Source organism: Nannobrachium achirus (genome assembly GCF_963921795.1).
Source record: "Nannobrachium achirus genome assembly, chromosome: 3".
In the NCBI taxonomy this organism is placed as follows: domain Eukaryota; kingdom Metazoa; phylum Chordata; class Actinopteri; order Myctophiformes; family Myctophidae; genus Nannobrachium; species Nannobrachium achirus.
The window spans coordinates 23,661,516-23,678,251 of record NC_137812.1 but is presented as its reverse complement, the minus strand read 5'-3'; the positions used below and the strand labels follow the sequence as shown (position 1 = coordinate 23,678,251).

The 16,736-nt window shown below is 42.4% G+C and overlaps 1 protein-coding gene across 1 annotated transcript; it reads left to right on the top strand.

Annotated features, from left to right (window-relative positions):
- Positions 1-4,612: 4,612 nt before the first annotated feature.
- On the top strand, positions 4,613-7,702 carry LOC308282102 (ubiquitin-like modifier-activating enzyme 6; the record flags this gene model as incomplete). The annotated part of the gene is made up of 1 exon (XM_080722446.1): positions 4,613-7,702. One exon carries the CDS (start codon positions 4,613-4,615, stop codon positions 7,700-7,702), a length of 3,090 nt encoding a protein of 1,029 aa, XP_080578572.1.
- Between the last annotated feature and the right edge of the window lie 9,034 nt (positions 7,703-16,736).

Below are 16,736 nucleotides of genomic sequence, written 5' to 3'. Positions count from 1 at the left end.
GAGACACATCTGATCCTGTACATTAAAGGTGTGTGATGCTGTGTTTCTCCAGGTCACCAGGGGGCGTCGTGCAGGAGCGCATAACACTGGGGTGGTTTATTATACTGTAGGGCGGGGTAACGTTGAGATAGTTTATTGTAACGTTGCTGGTTCTGATGCTGAAGCTGCTGGACCCTGTGAAGATACAGAATACCACCAGTATGCAGAGATAGATGTACAAGGAGGTACTGAAGCATCAGGAAGAGGAAGGAGACCGCCTGTGTATGAGGTGGATCTCTAAAGGCCAATTTATGCTCGGAGTGATGAACAACTTGTCACACTACATGTCTCTCAATGTTCTAAGTTATATATGCATTCATACTGTCAGTGACTTGCGGACACAACAGCGTTGTTGTTTTTTTGTTTTGTTTTTACTCACCTCTTCAGACTCCACCTTAGTCCTTAGCACTTCCCATTGCACTTGCCTACCCTCAATGACCATACATGTCATTTAGATAGCATTTTTCATATAGACCGATGTCAGGCCATTTTCGACTTGGCATCCTATATTGTACATGGAAGCTAGTGTTAGCTTTGATGTTTTGATTTTATATACTGACTAGGTTCTACGTCTAAGGTCTACCTATGTTTTTTTAGATTACTATTTCTATGCATTTGATGTATTGATGTTGATGTATTGATGCGTTACCTGCTGTCCTTGCTGTAAATTGCTTTGGATAAAAGCGTCTGCTAAATGCCTAAATTGTTAATGACTGTGCTGTGCTGTGCTGTTTTCATTGTCTGTGGGAAGCAACCTGATGGTGAAGATATAGGGAACTTGGAAAGACACTTGCGGACAAACCATTTGACTAAACATTTCCAGCAAGTTACACTACAATCTACAGGGCAAAAGTAGCTAGCTACATCGACACTACTTTTTTTTATTATTATTATTTTATTGTGAGAACATTGGCTTCCATTATAGCATGCTAACAGTTTCTATTAGTATTCCCCATCAATGATGTCACTGGTGTGGTACAGTAGGTGGGTTATGAACTGCCCACAGTCCAGACACACTAGACAAGAAATGTCTTGTAATGAGCATTAGGACCAATTATATGAAGATAGGTTGAAGATATACAAATTGTAGATATACAAGCTCACAGCGCGGCACCAAGTGACATGGTGCCAGCTTGCAGATCTGCTATTTTTTTATTTTATTTTTTTAATCATGAACATTTGTGCAAATCTTTGAACATTTGGAACTCAAATATTTGCTTCTGGGGGGGAGGGACAGTTCTGCGAGGGGGTCCCTGATACATTATATTTTGAGACGTCGAATACATATAATTCTAGGGGTCCTTGACACCACTGACGTAGAAACATGCGTTAAAAAAAACAAAACAAAAAAAACCTTAGAACGATTTTGAGGATATTCATAGAATTGGGTCAAAAATATTCAAAGACTTACACTGTACAAAAATGTACATGTTTGTCAAAAAATAGCAGATTTACAAGCTTGCAGCGTGGCACTCGCAGCGTGGCACTCGGTGCGTGCTGTGAGCTTGTATATCTGCTATTTTTTTTAGTTAAAGCATAAAATAATGGTTAAAGTAATAATGCGTTCCCCGTCATAATTAACTGAAATTGAAAAGATTCAGTCAAAAATACAAAGTAATTCAAGACTCTGGTAACCTTGGTTGAGCTTGTATACTTGTATATCAGCTGTTTTCACTCGTTAAGTAATTAAATATACAGGGCTGAAAGTCAAGTCAAATATACAGTATATAGGCTATAATATATTTTTTAAGGATTGGGTAATGTTAAAGGAATAGTTCACCAAAAAAACGTTGTTTCCTTGTCGTTCCGTGGCCGATGCTCAACTCCAACTCTATTCCTTGGTTCTCGTAGGTTAGCTGCCTGGCTGGGTCGTCCAGACGAGGGCAGTGGGAAGAATGCGCGCAGAAGAGAACAAACAGCACAGCACCACAAACCTTCATCCTGAAACTCAACGACCAGTGATAAACTCACTGACAATTGGCACAGCATATACAGCCGTCTTATATACAGTAAACTCACCTCCTCCAAATTAGGAACAAGCCCCTTTTTGATGTACTATAGACTCACCTGTAACCTATACCCAATCCTTTAAAATAAATGAGAAGTGTTTGTTGACAATGTGGAATACAGTGTTGGAAAATAACTGAGTGGAGAGTGTGGATCAGGAGGTACAGCGACCTCTATATGATATGTGATTGTATACGGATACACACCCTCCTTCTGAAAGAAACACTTGGAATGGGAACATCATGAACCTGAGACACATTTCCTTAAGCACATCTTGAAATGATTGTTGAAATAGTCGCCCTATAAAAAAAAAAAAAAAACATTCAGGTCACAACGTGGCATGAAAATCTATTGCAATATTGAGCTGATAAAACGATATGGACATTTGAAATGTTAAACACTGGACTGCTGTAACAATATCAATGAAAATTGGCATATTGGCAATATTTTATATAATATTGTATTGAATTGAAATAGCATAGAAATAATCATCTAAGATCATAGGTAAACTGAGAACGTATCATTGGTGTAAACAGTATAATTAAAAAATAATAATGCATCTGTACATTGAAACTATACACAAGGACGTCAGGTCTACAAACCTGGCTGTCCACATATCTAAATTACATTTTAGCCTTTGCACATGGCTGAAAGGTCATCAAGACTATGGCAAGTGCTTCCCAAACTGGGGGTCGGGACCTCCAAATTGTTTTGGGGGACCCCAGATGATTATCTCAATGTGCAACATTGTTTTCTCACTCAACGGTAAACAAACCAACATACAGTATAAGTGTATGAAGGCATCTGCACATTTCATAAAAATGGAAAAATGTAAGGACTTTAATACCTCGGCTCTAAAAGGAAAATAAAATGACTATGTCAAAAGTAACCAACAAACTACACTATACAAATGGTCAAACATTTTTACAAAGAAAGAGGAAAACATTTTGAAAATAACCGATCTACAAGCTCACGATGCGAGGTTGTTGTGAGTTGTTTTCATAATATTTATCTGTGGAACCGAGTCAAACTGAATGAAAGGGAATTCATAAAGATTGTGCATGCGTTGACAAGAATTTGATGTTGGCATGATGTTAGGTGTTGGATGATGTTTAATTTACTGAAAACCCAGTAGTGGGAGTACCAGTGATGACCAGAAACTGGATGACGACCTCGAAGAGTGTGGTGACATCTGGAGAGACAAAGGACAGCCGGAGAGACGGCGACCTGGGGTGGAGCAGGTTGGCAGCAGTGTTGATTTTGATAGGACATTGATTTAGTTTTATTCATAGTCTTTTGAATAAAATGTAATTTAGTTAGTTAGTTAGTCATATTTTAGTAATCTGAAAACAGGTACAGTTGATTTTGTTCTCAATGTACTTTTCCGACTTAATTTATTTTTTCTTTCCATCTTTCCGGATAAACTTTTATTTTACCGCACTACTCCCCCCACAGTGTTGTTGGCATGCACTTGGGCCATAAGTAAAATCGACCAGCTTCATTGGAAGAGATAGTAAAATAGTTTAATTCATATAATGAATTCATTCATATATGAATACATTTTCTCCTTTGACTTGAATGGGAAAATGCAAAAATTAAACCTTTCCCAAATATTGAGATGACTGACATCATAGATGTCTGATGTCATAGACCACATGAGACTGACACAGTATGTCCATATGGGAATTCCAAGATATGGGCTTAATATTGATGACATCAGGGATCTCCATATACAGTATGGGCATCAAAGGGACAAGGACAGAATGGTTAGCACCGCTCAAATAGGGACAAGAACAGTCCTTGTCACGGGACAACTTGTCCCATTCATGGGCATGAACGGGACAAATGGTAAGACAGAATACATTTCCCAGAGGATTCCTTGTTACTCGCGTCAGGGCAACCACACTTAAACTTTCCCAGAATTGCATCTTTCTAGTTGACTGATATAGATAGGCCTAGATAGATTATTTATTATCCCATGGATGACTGATGTCATATTATATTTGACTGACATCATAGATGACTCACGTCATAGACTGGCTCCAACCAAATATTCTGATGGGTGCTGCACTAGTACAGCAGGTATCTAGAAATGCACAGAATCTCTGTGATCGAGTGAGTGAGTCCTTTGTGTATCTCGAGAACCGTCCAACTGATCAACAAACTTGCTGTGTGTATCACAGATGACCCAAGGGAGTTCCCAATAGGAGATTTGTTTCATCGGTGGCTATCTGTAAATCCACAAAAATATGTGTATTTTGTTTGTCTGAGTGTGTCTGTCTATGTCCCTTCAATGCCCATATATGGAAATCCCATGTGATAGTACTGACATCAGTATGACCTGACCTCCAAGTATTATGATGATGAGCTGATTGTTAATCAAGTTGACAACAGCCAATCACAGGGATCTGAGGCAGGTGACATCATCAACGCACGTCATGATGCGTTTGGTAGAAATGCAGATTATAAAAGATTTGGTGAGTTTGATCCAGGTTCACATCTGATCTTTGTTCAGTTGTTGTTATTCTATTGGATCTTGTTATTGACTCCATCATTCGCTCCCAACATGGCAGAAGACTCAATGGAGATTGATGACTCTCTCTACAGCCGCCAGCGCTATGTTCTAGGAGATGGTGCAATGCAACAGATGGCCCGGTCCTCTGTGTTTCTCAGTGGAATGGGAGGAGTGGGAGTAGAGATGGCCAAAAACATCGTGTTGGCTGGCGTGAAGGCTGTTACCCTCCATGACACCAAGCAGTGTGAGACCAGTGATCTGGGCTCCAACTTCTTCATCCGCCAACAGGATGTGGAGAGCCAGAGGGAAAGAGTGGAGGCAGTCTTGCCTCGGGTAGCGGAGTTGAACCCATATGTCCACGTGGACATGTCTTCCTCTGCTCTGGATGACAGTACCGACCTCGGTTTCCTCACAAGATACCAGTGTGTGATTCTGACCGAAGCCAGACTGAGCCTGCAGAAGAGAGTGAACGAGTTCTGCCACTCGCAACAGCCTCCCATCCGATTCATTGGCTGTGATGCCTATGGGATTTGCGCTCGGCTGTTCTGTGATTTCGGAGATGGGTTTGAGGTGTCGGACTCCACGGGAGAGGAGCCTAAAGCTGTGTTCATCCAAAGCGTCACTCAGGACAACCCCGGAGTTGTGACCTGCATGGAAAATCGCACCCACGGCCTGGAGACGGGCCAGAGTGTCTCCTTCAGAGAGATCAATGGCATGGAGGAACTCAACTGCACGACAAGGCAGGTCACAGTCCTTTCGCCAGACAGTTTTTCAATCGGGGACACCTCCCATCTGCAATCGTATGCCCATGGAGGGTCCTTTGTCCTTGTGAAAACTCCCCAAACCTACAGCTTTGAGACAATGGAGAAGCAGCTGTGCGATCCCCAACTGCTGATCCCAGACTTCAGTAAGCCAGAGGCCCCACTGCAGATCCATGCCGCCATGCTGGCCCTGGACGCTTTCCAAGAGCAACAAAGCAGACTGCCCAACACCGGGTGTTTACAGGACGCTGAGGTTTTGGTGAAGCTTGCCGAGGAAGAAGTAAATACAAAGATCAAGGACAAAGCTCCAGTGAATGCCGAGTTGGTGCGCTGCCTCTCCAGGACAGCGAGGGGACTCCTCCCTCCTCTAGCGGCAGCCATAGGAGGCCTGGCCAGTCAGGAGGTCCTCAAGGCTCTCACGGGGAAGTTCACCCCCCTGCAGCAGTGGTTTTACCTGGACGCCATTGAGGTCGTACAGCCCCTTCAGTCTCTCCCTGCCGAGGAGTTTGCTCCTAGGGGTGACCGCTACGACAGACTGCGGGCCTGCGTCGGCGAATCCATGTGCCTGAAGCTGCATGAGCTCAAGGTCTTCATGGTTGGCTGCGGGGCTATTGGCTGTGAGATGCTGAAGAACTTTGCCCTGCTCGGCGTGGGCTTGGCCAAGTGTTCGGGAGAGGTGTGCATCACGGATCCAGATCTGATAGAGAAGTCGAACCTGAACCGACAGTTTCTTTTCAGGCCGCATCACATACAGAAACCCAAGAGCACCACGGCGGCTGAGGCCACCCTGGAGATCAACCCGGAGCTGCAGGTGGACGCTCAGCTCAACAAGGTGTGTGCGGAGACCGAGGGCATCTACAGTGACTCCTTCTACTCACGCCTGCAGTTGGTGGTCGCGGCGCTAGACAACGTGTCAGCGCGCGAACACGTAGATAGTCGTTGTGTGACCAACCATAAGCCTCTGCTGGACTCTGGCACCATGGGCACCAAAGGACACACTGAAATCATCGTGCCGAACCTGACACAGTCCTACAACAGTCATAAAGATCCCCCAGAGGAGGAGTTCCCCATGTGCACTCTCAAGTCCTTCCCCGCGGTTATAGAGCACACCATCCAGTGGGCTAAAGACAAGTTTGACAACATGTTTGCCCTCAAGCCCTCCATGTATAACCTATTTTGGCAGGACCACTCCTCACCTGAAGCTGTGCTACAGAAGATGAGAGCAAGGGAGAGTGTGGACAAAGCTTTCCAAGTCATTAAGCTGTTAGGCAGGCGACCTAGTCAGTGGGAGCAGTGTGTCACTCTGGCCCGCCTCAAGTTTGAGAAGTATTTCAAGAGAAAGGCACTGCAGCTGTTGCACACGTTCCCCATGGACACCCGTTTAAAAGATGGAAGTCTGTTTTGGCAGTCCCCTAAACGACCTCCGTTGCCTATTGAATTTGACTTGAAAGACTCAGTTCACCTGGGTTTTGTTGTCAGCACAGCACGGCTCGTTGCGGGAATCTACAGCATTCCCTACTCAGAGAAGGATCTTACAGAAGCGACGATAGCCAGGATTCTCAGTGATGTCCAGATTCCACCATATCAGCCTTCTGAAAGAATGATAGTAACAGATGAAACCATGACAAAGTCTGATCAAGTAGTGGAAACGTTGCACAGCAGTGAAGTGGAAGAGCAGGCTATCACGCAGCTAGAGGAAGCCCTCGCTGCTAAAGTCACGCCAGAGATGTTACAGATGACCCCACTGCAGTTTGAGAAGGACGACGACAGCAACGGCCACATAGACTTTATCGCCTCGGCGTCGGCTCTGAGGGCCAGGATGTACGCCATCGAGGCGGCCGACCGCCTCAAGACCAAGCTCATCGCGGGCAAGATCATCCCTGCCATCGCCACGGCGACAGCCATGGTCGCCGGACTGGTGTCTCTGGAGCTGATAAAGGTGGTTGGAGGCTACGAGTTTGAATCCTTCAGGAACTGTTTCTTCAACCTGGCCATCCCTGTGGTTGTGTTCACGGAGCCCGCTGCCGTCAAGAGGCAGCTCATCAGGGACAACGTTTACTTCTCCCTTTGGGACCGCTGGACTATCCACGGTCATGAGGACCTCACCCTCTCCGACTTCATAAACGCAGTGAGGGAGAAGTACGGCCTCGAGCCCACCTTGGTGTTTAACGGTCCCAAGATGATCTATGTGCCTCCCACTTTGCCCGGATTCGGCAAGAAGCTCAAACTCACAATGCACAAACTGGTCAAGCCGTCGACGGAGCAGCGCTACGTGGACTTGTCTGTGTCATATGCCCCGGAGGTCGACGGGGAAGAGCAGTTGGCTGGGCCCCCGGTGAGGTACTACTTCAGCGGGGACACGGATAGCGAGATGTCCTGATCAACCCGTTTCTAAACACGGTCTGATTCCCAGAGGAATCCACTGGGAAACTTTTTCTTTTTTTTTTTATCTCAGAAAGTTACTAAAATGGGTAAATATAAAAGTGCAAGCAATAATAACTGCATAAAGCTGAACAAGTTGAAGTTTGAACAACATTTCTAGCTCAAAGAATGTGGAAGTAGTAGGATGCCAAAAAAGTGGCGTAATAAATATAAATTGAGGACAACAAGCGTGTGCTCGCTAAAGAGAGCCCACAACTAGGGCCAGGGCCAGAGAGCTTTGCCCTTTCCAAGCCTCCCTGTAACCTTTGGAAAGGAGAGCAGAATTAAACAACAAATCAACAACAACAACAATAAAAAAGCAAAAGAAAAACAATCATAGAAAGATAGATGGATATACAGACAGTCAACATTTTGTAAAGCAACAAAATACTTTTGATAATGGTGAAAATAGCGCATCTATACTTGGTGCTACAGTATTTGATGTGTTATGAGCTTAGATTATGTGGTAGAAATATTTATAGAGTAACAAATGTGTGTATATAGCCTACTTGTTTTCCTTCCATTCAATCTCATTGAATGAACGGTCAACCAGCCTTCAAAGTGCACATGCTAATTCAACTCAACTGTCAATCTAACAGCTGAGTTCTCTCCCCCATCAATGCTTGCTCTCTCACTCTGTCAGCAAATCTGTGCCGTGTGTAACTATTTGTATGTTGTCTTTATCTTTAGTACAGATCCTTATAAGAACATGTTTAGAATAGCATCTCTGTCAGAATGGACTATAAGAACTGTATGATAATGGAACAGGGGAGTCTTCTGCCCGACAGGGCAAAGCTCTGGCCAGCAGGCCAGAGCTCTCTGATGCTGATAATGCTGTTTCTCTGATGCTGAATCTTCTTCAATAAATGGTTGACTTCACCCTGACTGGATATTAATATTTATCTACGATAATTAAAATATAGAACGGCAGAGACACAAAGATGGACAGTAAAACATCTAGCTGCAGGCAGCAATACCTGGGGCCAAGCAGTGATCAATCACAACATGCCTTAGCAATGTCACATGGCCAGCAGCCTTCCCTTCATATTCCTCCAGTCAGTGGTCAATCATTAGGGTTCCCTTCTATCACTGCTTTTGGAAAACAATTGACATGGCTGTTAACCAGAGGTTCCTGTACGAGCAATAGGGATACAATTCAAAATAAAATACAATAATCTAAGAGACAGAGCTGAACCCATTAAAACCCATTTAGCAAAATTATAAATATGCAGTTTTGGGAAATTGCAAGTGTGTTTGCTGTGACACAAGTCACATTTGCAGCACTTCAGTCTTAACATTTCCCATTCAAGTCAGTGGGGAAAATTAATTCGCTAATAAATTAATGGCCATTTATGGAGATCTCTGTGTCAGTCCTTGACCCTTTTATGCCCATATATGAAGATCCCTGCATGTCATCAATATAACTTGGAATGCCCATATATGGACATACTGTGTCAGTCTCATGTTTTCTATGATGTCAGATACCTATATGATGCCAGATCTAATCTTATTAGGGAAAAGTGAAATTAATACATAAATTAAACAAAATATAACGTATCTCTTAGCAAAATGCAAGCAGATGAGTCCAGATGAATCCGGTCGATTCGACACATGGCTCAACAAAACTGTGGGAGGAGAATAGCACAGAATAATAACGTTTATCCGGAAATAACGTTGGACAAGCACTAACTAACCACAATAACTACAATTGTACACAACATAAAAAGAAAAGTGCCGGAGGAGGCAAGAAGCCCTTATACGAGCGGCCTCTACCTAATTATAACACAATACAATATTAACAGAACATGATTCGTAAACAACAGAACATAAATACATAGAATTTACAAATAACATGATTGCAGTATGAAAATAAAAATCTAGGCCTACAACATGATTGAAATACCTGATTATCCATGTCAAGATTACTGATAATAATAATTAGTCAACATAGTTGACCTACAGTATAATATTTTACAGGATGTCAAAAACCAGCAGCCAGGTTAACAGGGAATAGAGAAGGGAAGAAATAAAGAATCACACATAGTGTGTGAAGCTTGGCCAATGTGACCCTGGTCGCACAACAAACTCGGAGCGCTTTGTGCCAAGATGTAGGCCAGAGGTAGGCCATACTTCGGGGCCCGGACAAAGCCAGATGTTGGAGCATAGCTCCTTTCGGGAGCACCGCTCAAAATAAACCAACCTAATGTTTTCAGGGAATGATGTGACATTATGTGACCTGGTCAATCAGCAACATGCTTCAATTTGTTCTTGTATAAATTAAGTGAAGACAATATCGTAAACCTGTAGAGCAGGGGTTCTCAAACGTTTTGGGCCAGGTACCCCTTGAAAGGGAGATATTTTCCCAGGTATACCCCTGCATCCTCGCAACACTGATAAGCATAACGTATACTAACAACCACATGTGTACATTTAGATTCCATTGGAACAATTTGTATTAAAAACGTTTCAATCAAAATCATTTAGACACATTTCATAGTCATAAACAGAAACCACTGTATGACTTACAGTAGGTGATTTTTGCCTATTTGACAGTGCAGAAGCATTAATTAACTACTTCCTATTATTAAGACTGGAAGACTATGTGTGCATTGTCACATTTGATTCATCAAATTAGTGGAGGCTCTAAGCCCGAAAAATAAGCTGTTAACTTCAAGTCATGATGCAAAGGTCCCCTTTGGTATGGAAGTACCTTAGGGCCATAAGAAAGAATTTATCCAAAGAGACAAGTTAGATCACCCTTCATTTTCTATTTATAGCCATTTTAAAAATGGCCGCCGACAATAATCCCCAATACACCAGACCCCATATCTTTGCTTCTGTTAGAGCTATAATAATAATATTGGTGTCAAAGTGTACATTTTTGGGGTCTAGGAACTCAACTAAACAGGTGTCAATGCAAAAAAAACAATACTTCACTAATTAACATGACAGCGGGGGGTAAAATATGCAAATTTCATGAAAAATAACACGTTTTAACAGGGTAACTTACCCCCTCACCCCTCCCCCTAAACTTTGATTCACTTTTCCTTTGGTATGGAAGTACCTTAGGGCCATAGGAAACAATTTATCCAAAGAGACAATTTAGATCACCCTTCATTTTCTATCTATAGCCATTTTAAAAATGGCCGCCAACAATAAACCACTATTACACCAGACCCCAACTTTGCTTCTGTTAGAGCTATAATAATAATATTGGTGTCAAAGTGTAAATTTTTGGGGTCTAGGAATTCAACTAAACAGGTTTCAATGCAAAAAACCCAATACTTACTAATTAACATGACAGCGGGGGGTAAAATATGCAAATTTCATGAAAAAGAATACGTTTTAACAGGGTAACTTACCCCCCACCCCTCCCCCTAAACTTTGATTCAATGTTCCTTTGGTATGGAAGTACCTTGTGGCCATAGGAAACAATTTATCCAAAGAGACAATTTAAATCACCCTTCATTTTCTATCTATAGCCATTTTAAAAATGGCCGCCAACAATAAACCACTATTACACCAGACCTCAACTTTGCTTCTGTTAGAGCTATAATAATAATATTGGTGTCAAAGTGTACATTTTTGGGGTCTAGGAATTCAACTAAACAGGTTTTAATGGGAAAAAAAACAATATGTTTCAACAGGAGTAAAATATGCAAAGAAAAATGAGTTTTAACAGGGTAATGTTCCTTTTTCTCCCCCTTTGGCAATGAAGTAGGCTACCTTAGGTTAATAGGAAAGAAATTATCCAAAGAGATTAGATCACCCTTAATTTCTGAAATATACAAGTTTTTTAAAAATGGCAGCCATCATTTACACTTACAGCAATACAACACAGCCTATATCTTTGCTTCTGATAGAGATATCATTTCTGGGGTAAAATAATCCGATTAAATTGGTTTCAAGACAACAAAAAAAACAATAGTTTTCTCATTACCTTCAAAATGGAGGTGAAATAATTAATCACATTTCATTAATAGTTAACAAATCATTTACTGATGCAAACTTGGACACATCATCAGTGTTGTTTCCTGGAGTCACTGGGTGTTTTGGGTCCTGCAAGAGTCAGCCTCCTCAGGCGACCCGACTGAAGCTGATCAGACCTTGTTATGTATCCCAGTGGCATGCTTCTGTCCCCACTGCTCTCCCCTCTTAATCTGGAGGCTTTTTCTGCTGCATCCCCAATGTTGCCTATGGCTCTTCTTTGTTGGCAACTGTTATGCACAGTGGCGTAGCTGTGCTTAGGGAGTGACTGGCAAATTCCAGACTGCTAGATGTCAGGTCTCAATCTGGACAGGGAGATGTGTGGTGGAATTTTCAGCTGCCTCTCCAGGTCAACTGTCATCACTCAGTCTCGGGCTGTGGAGAGCAAACCAGCAGAGCAGTTCTTTGGTGTTTTCTCTGACCTTTTCCCTTCCTTGACACAGTGAATGGCCTTAGCTGTGGCTTGGGAGTATTGGATGCCCTTGATGCCCTTGCTGATTGCTTAAAGGACCAGGTCACCTCTGGGACAACCAGATCTTATTTCATTGTTGTGTGGGACACGATCAACACAATCCTGAATTATTTTTTGTGTTCAATTCAATCTGTGTTTTTAGATATGTTAGTATTTCAGCATGCTACAACTGGTCATATGATGCATTTTGCATCATATGACCAGTTGTAGCATGCTGAAATCGGCTGAAATACTAAAATATCTAAAAACATAGATTGAACACAAAAAATAACTCAGGATTGTGTTGATCGTGTCCCACACAACAATAAAATAAGATCTTGTTGTCCCAGAGGTGACCTGGTCCTTTAAGCGATGGATTTCAGGACCTGGTCGTTCCTCAATAGAAACCGGCCCTCAGGCCTCACCCAGCGCCTTGGAGCAGCTGCTCAGGATATGTTCAGGATATGTACAGTCCCTGGGTGCTCAGGATGTGTACTGCAGATATTCCTGTGCCCGTACCACAAACTCCTCCCTGACTGAGCTGAAACGGAGCCTGAATTTATTGGTCTTCCTGTACAGCCTGATTTTGCTTAGGCTGCGGCCACAGCCATCTTCATTCAGCCATCATAGATGAGTAGAGGCCAGAGGAATTTTGGGTGCATTTCATGCTGGTAAACACAGGCCTTGAATCTTCCAGGGAGCCCCCTCCAGGTCAGCACTGGTTGCCTTGATGAAATCTCTGTCATTCAGAGTGCGGTTGAAGACATTTCCAAGGCTCATCACCGGCTTCTCAATGACTGATGGGATCTGGTGTTCTCCCAGACTGAAGCGAATTTGTCTATGATATTCCCCTTCTTTTGGATAATTTACCAGGTATCTTCCAGCACATGCCATTGCTCACAGTCTTGGACCATCCAAGGCAATGGCACTGCCAGCATTCCATGCTTTAATGGGGAGCAACACAGCCTTTGGCAAGGGCAAGAAGACAGTCCGTGCGGCAGTCCTTGCCTGAACTCACCTCACCTCTTCAGCTGCTCTCTGGCCCTAGCCCCACAACTGAGATGATCTCCACCCACACACCCATTCTCCAGAAATCTCTCCAGAAGCTGTATGGTGTTTCCGGGGGGGAGAGTGTTTTCTGCTGGTGTTTCAGTCCGAGTGTATCAAAGGGTGCGTTCGGAAATGCGCACCGGGTGTGTGCTCAGTGTAGTGAGTGCCTAAACCCAACCCTAATCCTAAGCTCAGTAAAACTATGCCTAAACCCAACCCTAACCCTAACCTCAGTAAAACTATGCCTAAAACTAACCCTAACCCTAACCCTAACCAGACCCAGTGCACATTTCCGAACGCACCCTTTGATACACTCGGACTGAAACACCAGCAGAAAACACTCTCCCGTTTCCGGGGATGACATTAGGACTGTGTCCTAATGCTCGACTCTCCCTCTTCCTTCACAAAGGAAGCTACTTTGATCACATGCCACCAAGCAGTGATGCGCTCCATTGGAAGTGCAAGACAGACTGTATTATTGTAGCTATGGGTTCTGGTGTAATAGTGCTTTATTGTCGTCGGCCATTTTTAAAATGGCTATAAATAGTAAATGAGGGTGATCTAACTTGTCTCTTTGGATTTGTTTTTTCCTATGGCCCTAAGGTACTTCCATACCAAAGGAAAAGTAAATCAAATTTTAGGGGGAGGGGTGGGGGGTAAGTTACCCTGTTAAAATATATTATATTTTCATGAAATATGCATATTTTACCCTCCGCTGTCCTGTTAATTAATGAAGTATTGGGTTTTTTGCATTGAAACATGTTTAGTTGAATTCCTAGACCCCATAAATGTACACTTTGACACCAATAATATTATTATTATAGCTCTAACAGAAGCAAAGTTGGGGTCTGGTGTAATAGTGGTTTATTGTTGGCGGCCATTTTTAAAATGGCTATAGATAGAAAATGAAGGGTGATCTAAATTGTCTCTTTGGATAAATTGTTTCCTATGGCCACAAGGTACTTCCATACCAAAGGAAAGGTGAATCAAAGTTTAGGGGGAGGGGTGGGGGTGTAAGTTACCCTGTTAAAACATATTCTTTTTCATGAAATTTGCATATTTTACCCCCCGCTGTCATGTTAATTAGTGAAGTATTGGGTTTTTTGAATTGAAACCTGTTTAGTTGAATTCCTAGACCCCAAAAATGTACACTTTGACACCAATATTATTATTTTAGCTCTAACAGAAGCAAAGTTGGGGTCTGGTGTAGTGGTGGTTTATTGTTGGCGGCCATTTTTAAAATGGCTATAGATAGAAAATGAAGGGTGATCTAAATTGTCTCTTTGGATACATCGTTTCCTATGGCCCTAAGGTACTTCCACACCAAAGGAAAAGTGAATTAAAGTTTAGGGGGAGGGGTGGGGGGGTAGGTTACCCTGTTAAAACGTGTTATTTTTCATGAAATTTGCATATTTTACCCCCCGCTGTCATGTTAATTAGTGAAGTATTGGGTTTTTTGCTTTGAAACCTGTTTAGTTGAATTCCTAGACCCCAAAAATGTACACTTTGACACCAATATTATTATTATAGCTCTAACAGAAGCAAAGATATGGGGTCTGGTGTAATAGTGGTTTATTGTTGGCGGCCATTTTTAAAATGGCTATAAAAAGAAAATGAAGGGTGATCTAACGTGTCTCTTTGGATAAACTCTTTCCTATGGCCCTAAGGTACTTCCATACCAAAGGAAAAGTGAATCAAAGTTTAGGGGGAGGGGTTGGGGGGTAGGTTACCCTGTTAAAACGTGTTATTTATCATGAAATTTGCATATTTTACCCCCCGCTGTCATGTTAATCAGTGAAGTATTGGGTTTTTTGCTTTGAAACCTATTTAATTGAATTACTAGACCCCAAAAATGTACACTTTGACACCAATATTATTATTATAGCTCTAACAGAAGCAAAGATATGGGGTCTGGTGTAATAGTGGTTTATTGTTGGCGGCCATTTTTAAAATGGCTATAAAAAGAAAATGAAGGGTGATCTAACTTGTCTCTTTGGATAAATTCTTTCCAATGGCCCTAAGGTACTTCCATACCAAAGGGGACCTTTGCATCATGACTTGAAGTAAAATGTGTCTTAGAGCCTCCACTAAATGTCCTAAGCCTGTTTTTAACTTGATGAAGGTGAAGCAGACTGTGATGAGAAGCTGTTCCATAACTCTCCTGATGGAACACTAACACAAACCAGTATGTATACTTATAACTTCATATGAGGTTTATGACATTGCAATATGCAAGATAGGCCTATGGATACATTAAGCTACAGTATACTAAGGAGTTAGGAGACACTTATAATGAACCAAACTACGGTATTTAGCAATAATGTAGATTTTTGCAGACAGGCAATGCCATTATCTTCATGACCTATTTCATCAGGAAACATCTAATCATATAGAATTTGTACATTATGTACAGACATACTGAAGTTACACAGACATTTCACTGTAGCCCATGGTGCCCATGGGCATCCTGTCACTCCTCCTGCCTGCAATCTGCTCTGCCCCCTGCTGAGGTCACTATTGCTTCATCAAATCCTGAACCAGTTGATTTGATTTGACATCCCTATTAATTGTATTGTCATGCTGTGTTTGGTGCAATGATTTGGCCCTCTCTCTAGTACAAACAATGGCCAAATTGCAAAGGTAAACATCGTAATAATAAGTATAAGAGGACATTTCTCAGGACCCTTTAGTGGTGATTGATACCAAAAATGGTAACTCACCATAACAGACATTAAAATAAAGATGCACCGGTGACTGTTTCAGCATCATAGACAGAGTCCTGTAGTCACTGGAGTTTAACTCCTGTTCTCTTGCACAGCTCATTTACATCTACAGGAATGTCGACCATCTGAAAAGTATGCTCATGTATGCAAACAATACTTGGTCTGGCCTACTTTTACATTACTTGAACAAATTATGTAATCAATGGGGCTTGGCATGGAGGTGATCAGCCTGCAGCACTGCTGAGGTGTTATGGAAGCCCAGGTTTGCTTACATAGCAGCTGTTTGTATTGTTGAATGTGTTTCACAACTTCCTTCCTTGACAATGCACATTCTCTATGGGGTTCAGGTCAGGACAGTTCGCTGGTCTGTTAAGGACAGTAATAGCATGCTCAGTACACCAAGTGTTAGAGTAGTTTTGGCACTGTGGACAGCCAGGTCTGAAGTCCTGTTGGAAAGGAACATCCATTCTCTGTATAAAGCTTTTAAACATACAGAAGCACACAGTTCTTTAAAATATCCTGGTAGAAGACTGTTGCATCATTACTGTCAGTGATGATTTGGGGTACCATAGTCTTCTGCTGGTGTTGGTCCACTGTGTTTTATCAAGTTCAGAGTCAACAAAGCCATCTATTATTAGGCTATTTTAGTGCACTCTGTTGACAAGCTTTATGGAGATACATGACTTCCTTTTCCAGGAGGACTTGGCACCTGCGCACACTGCCAAAAATGTAACAATTGGCGTAGTGACCATGGTATTACTGTTTTGATTGATTTTGATTGA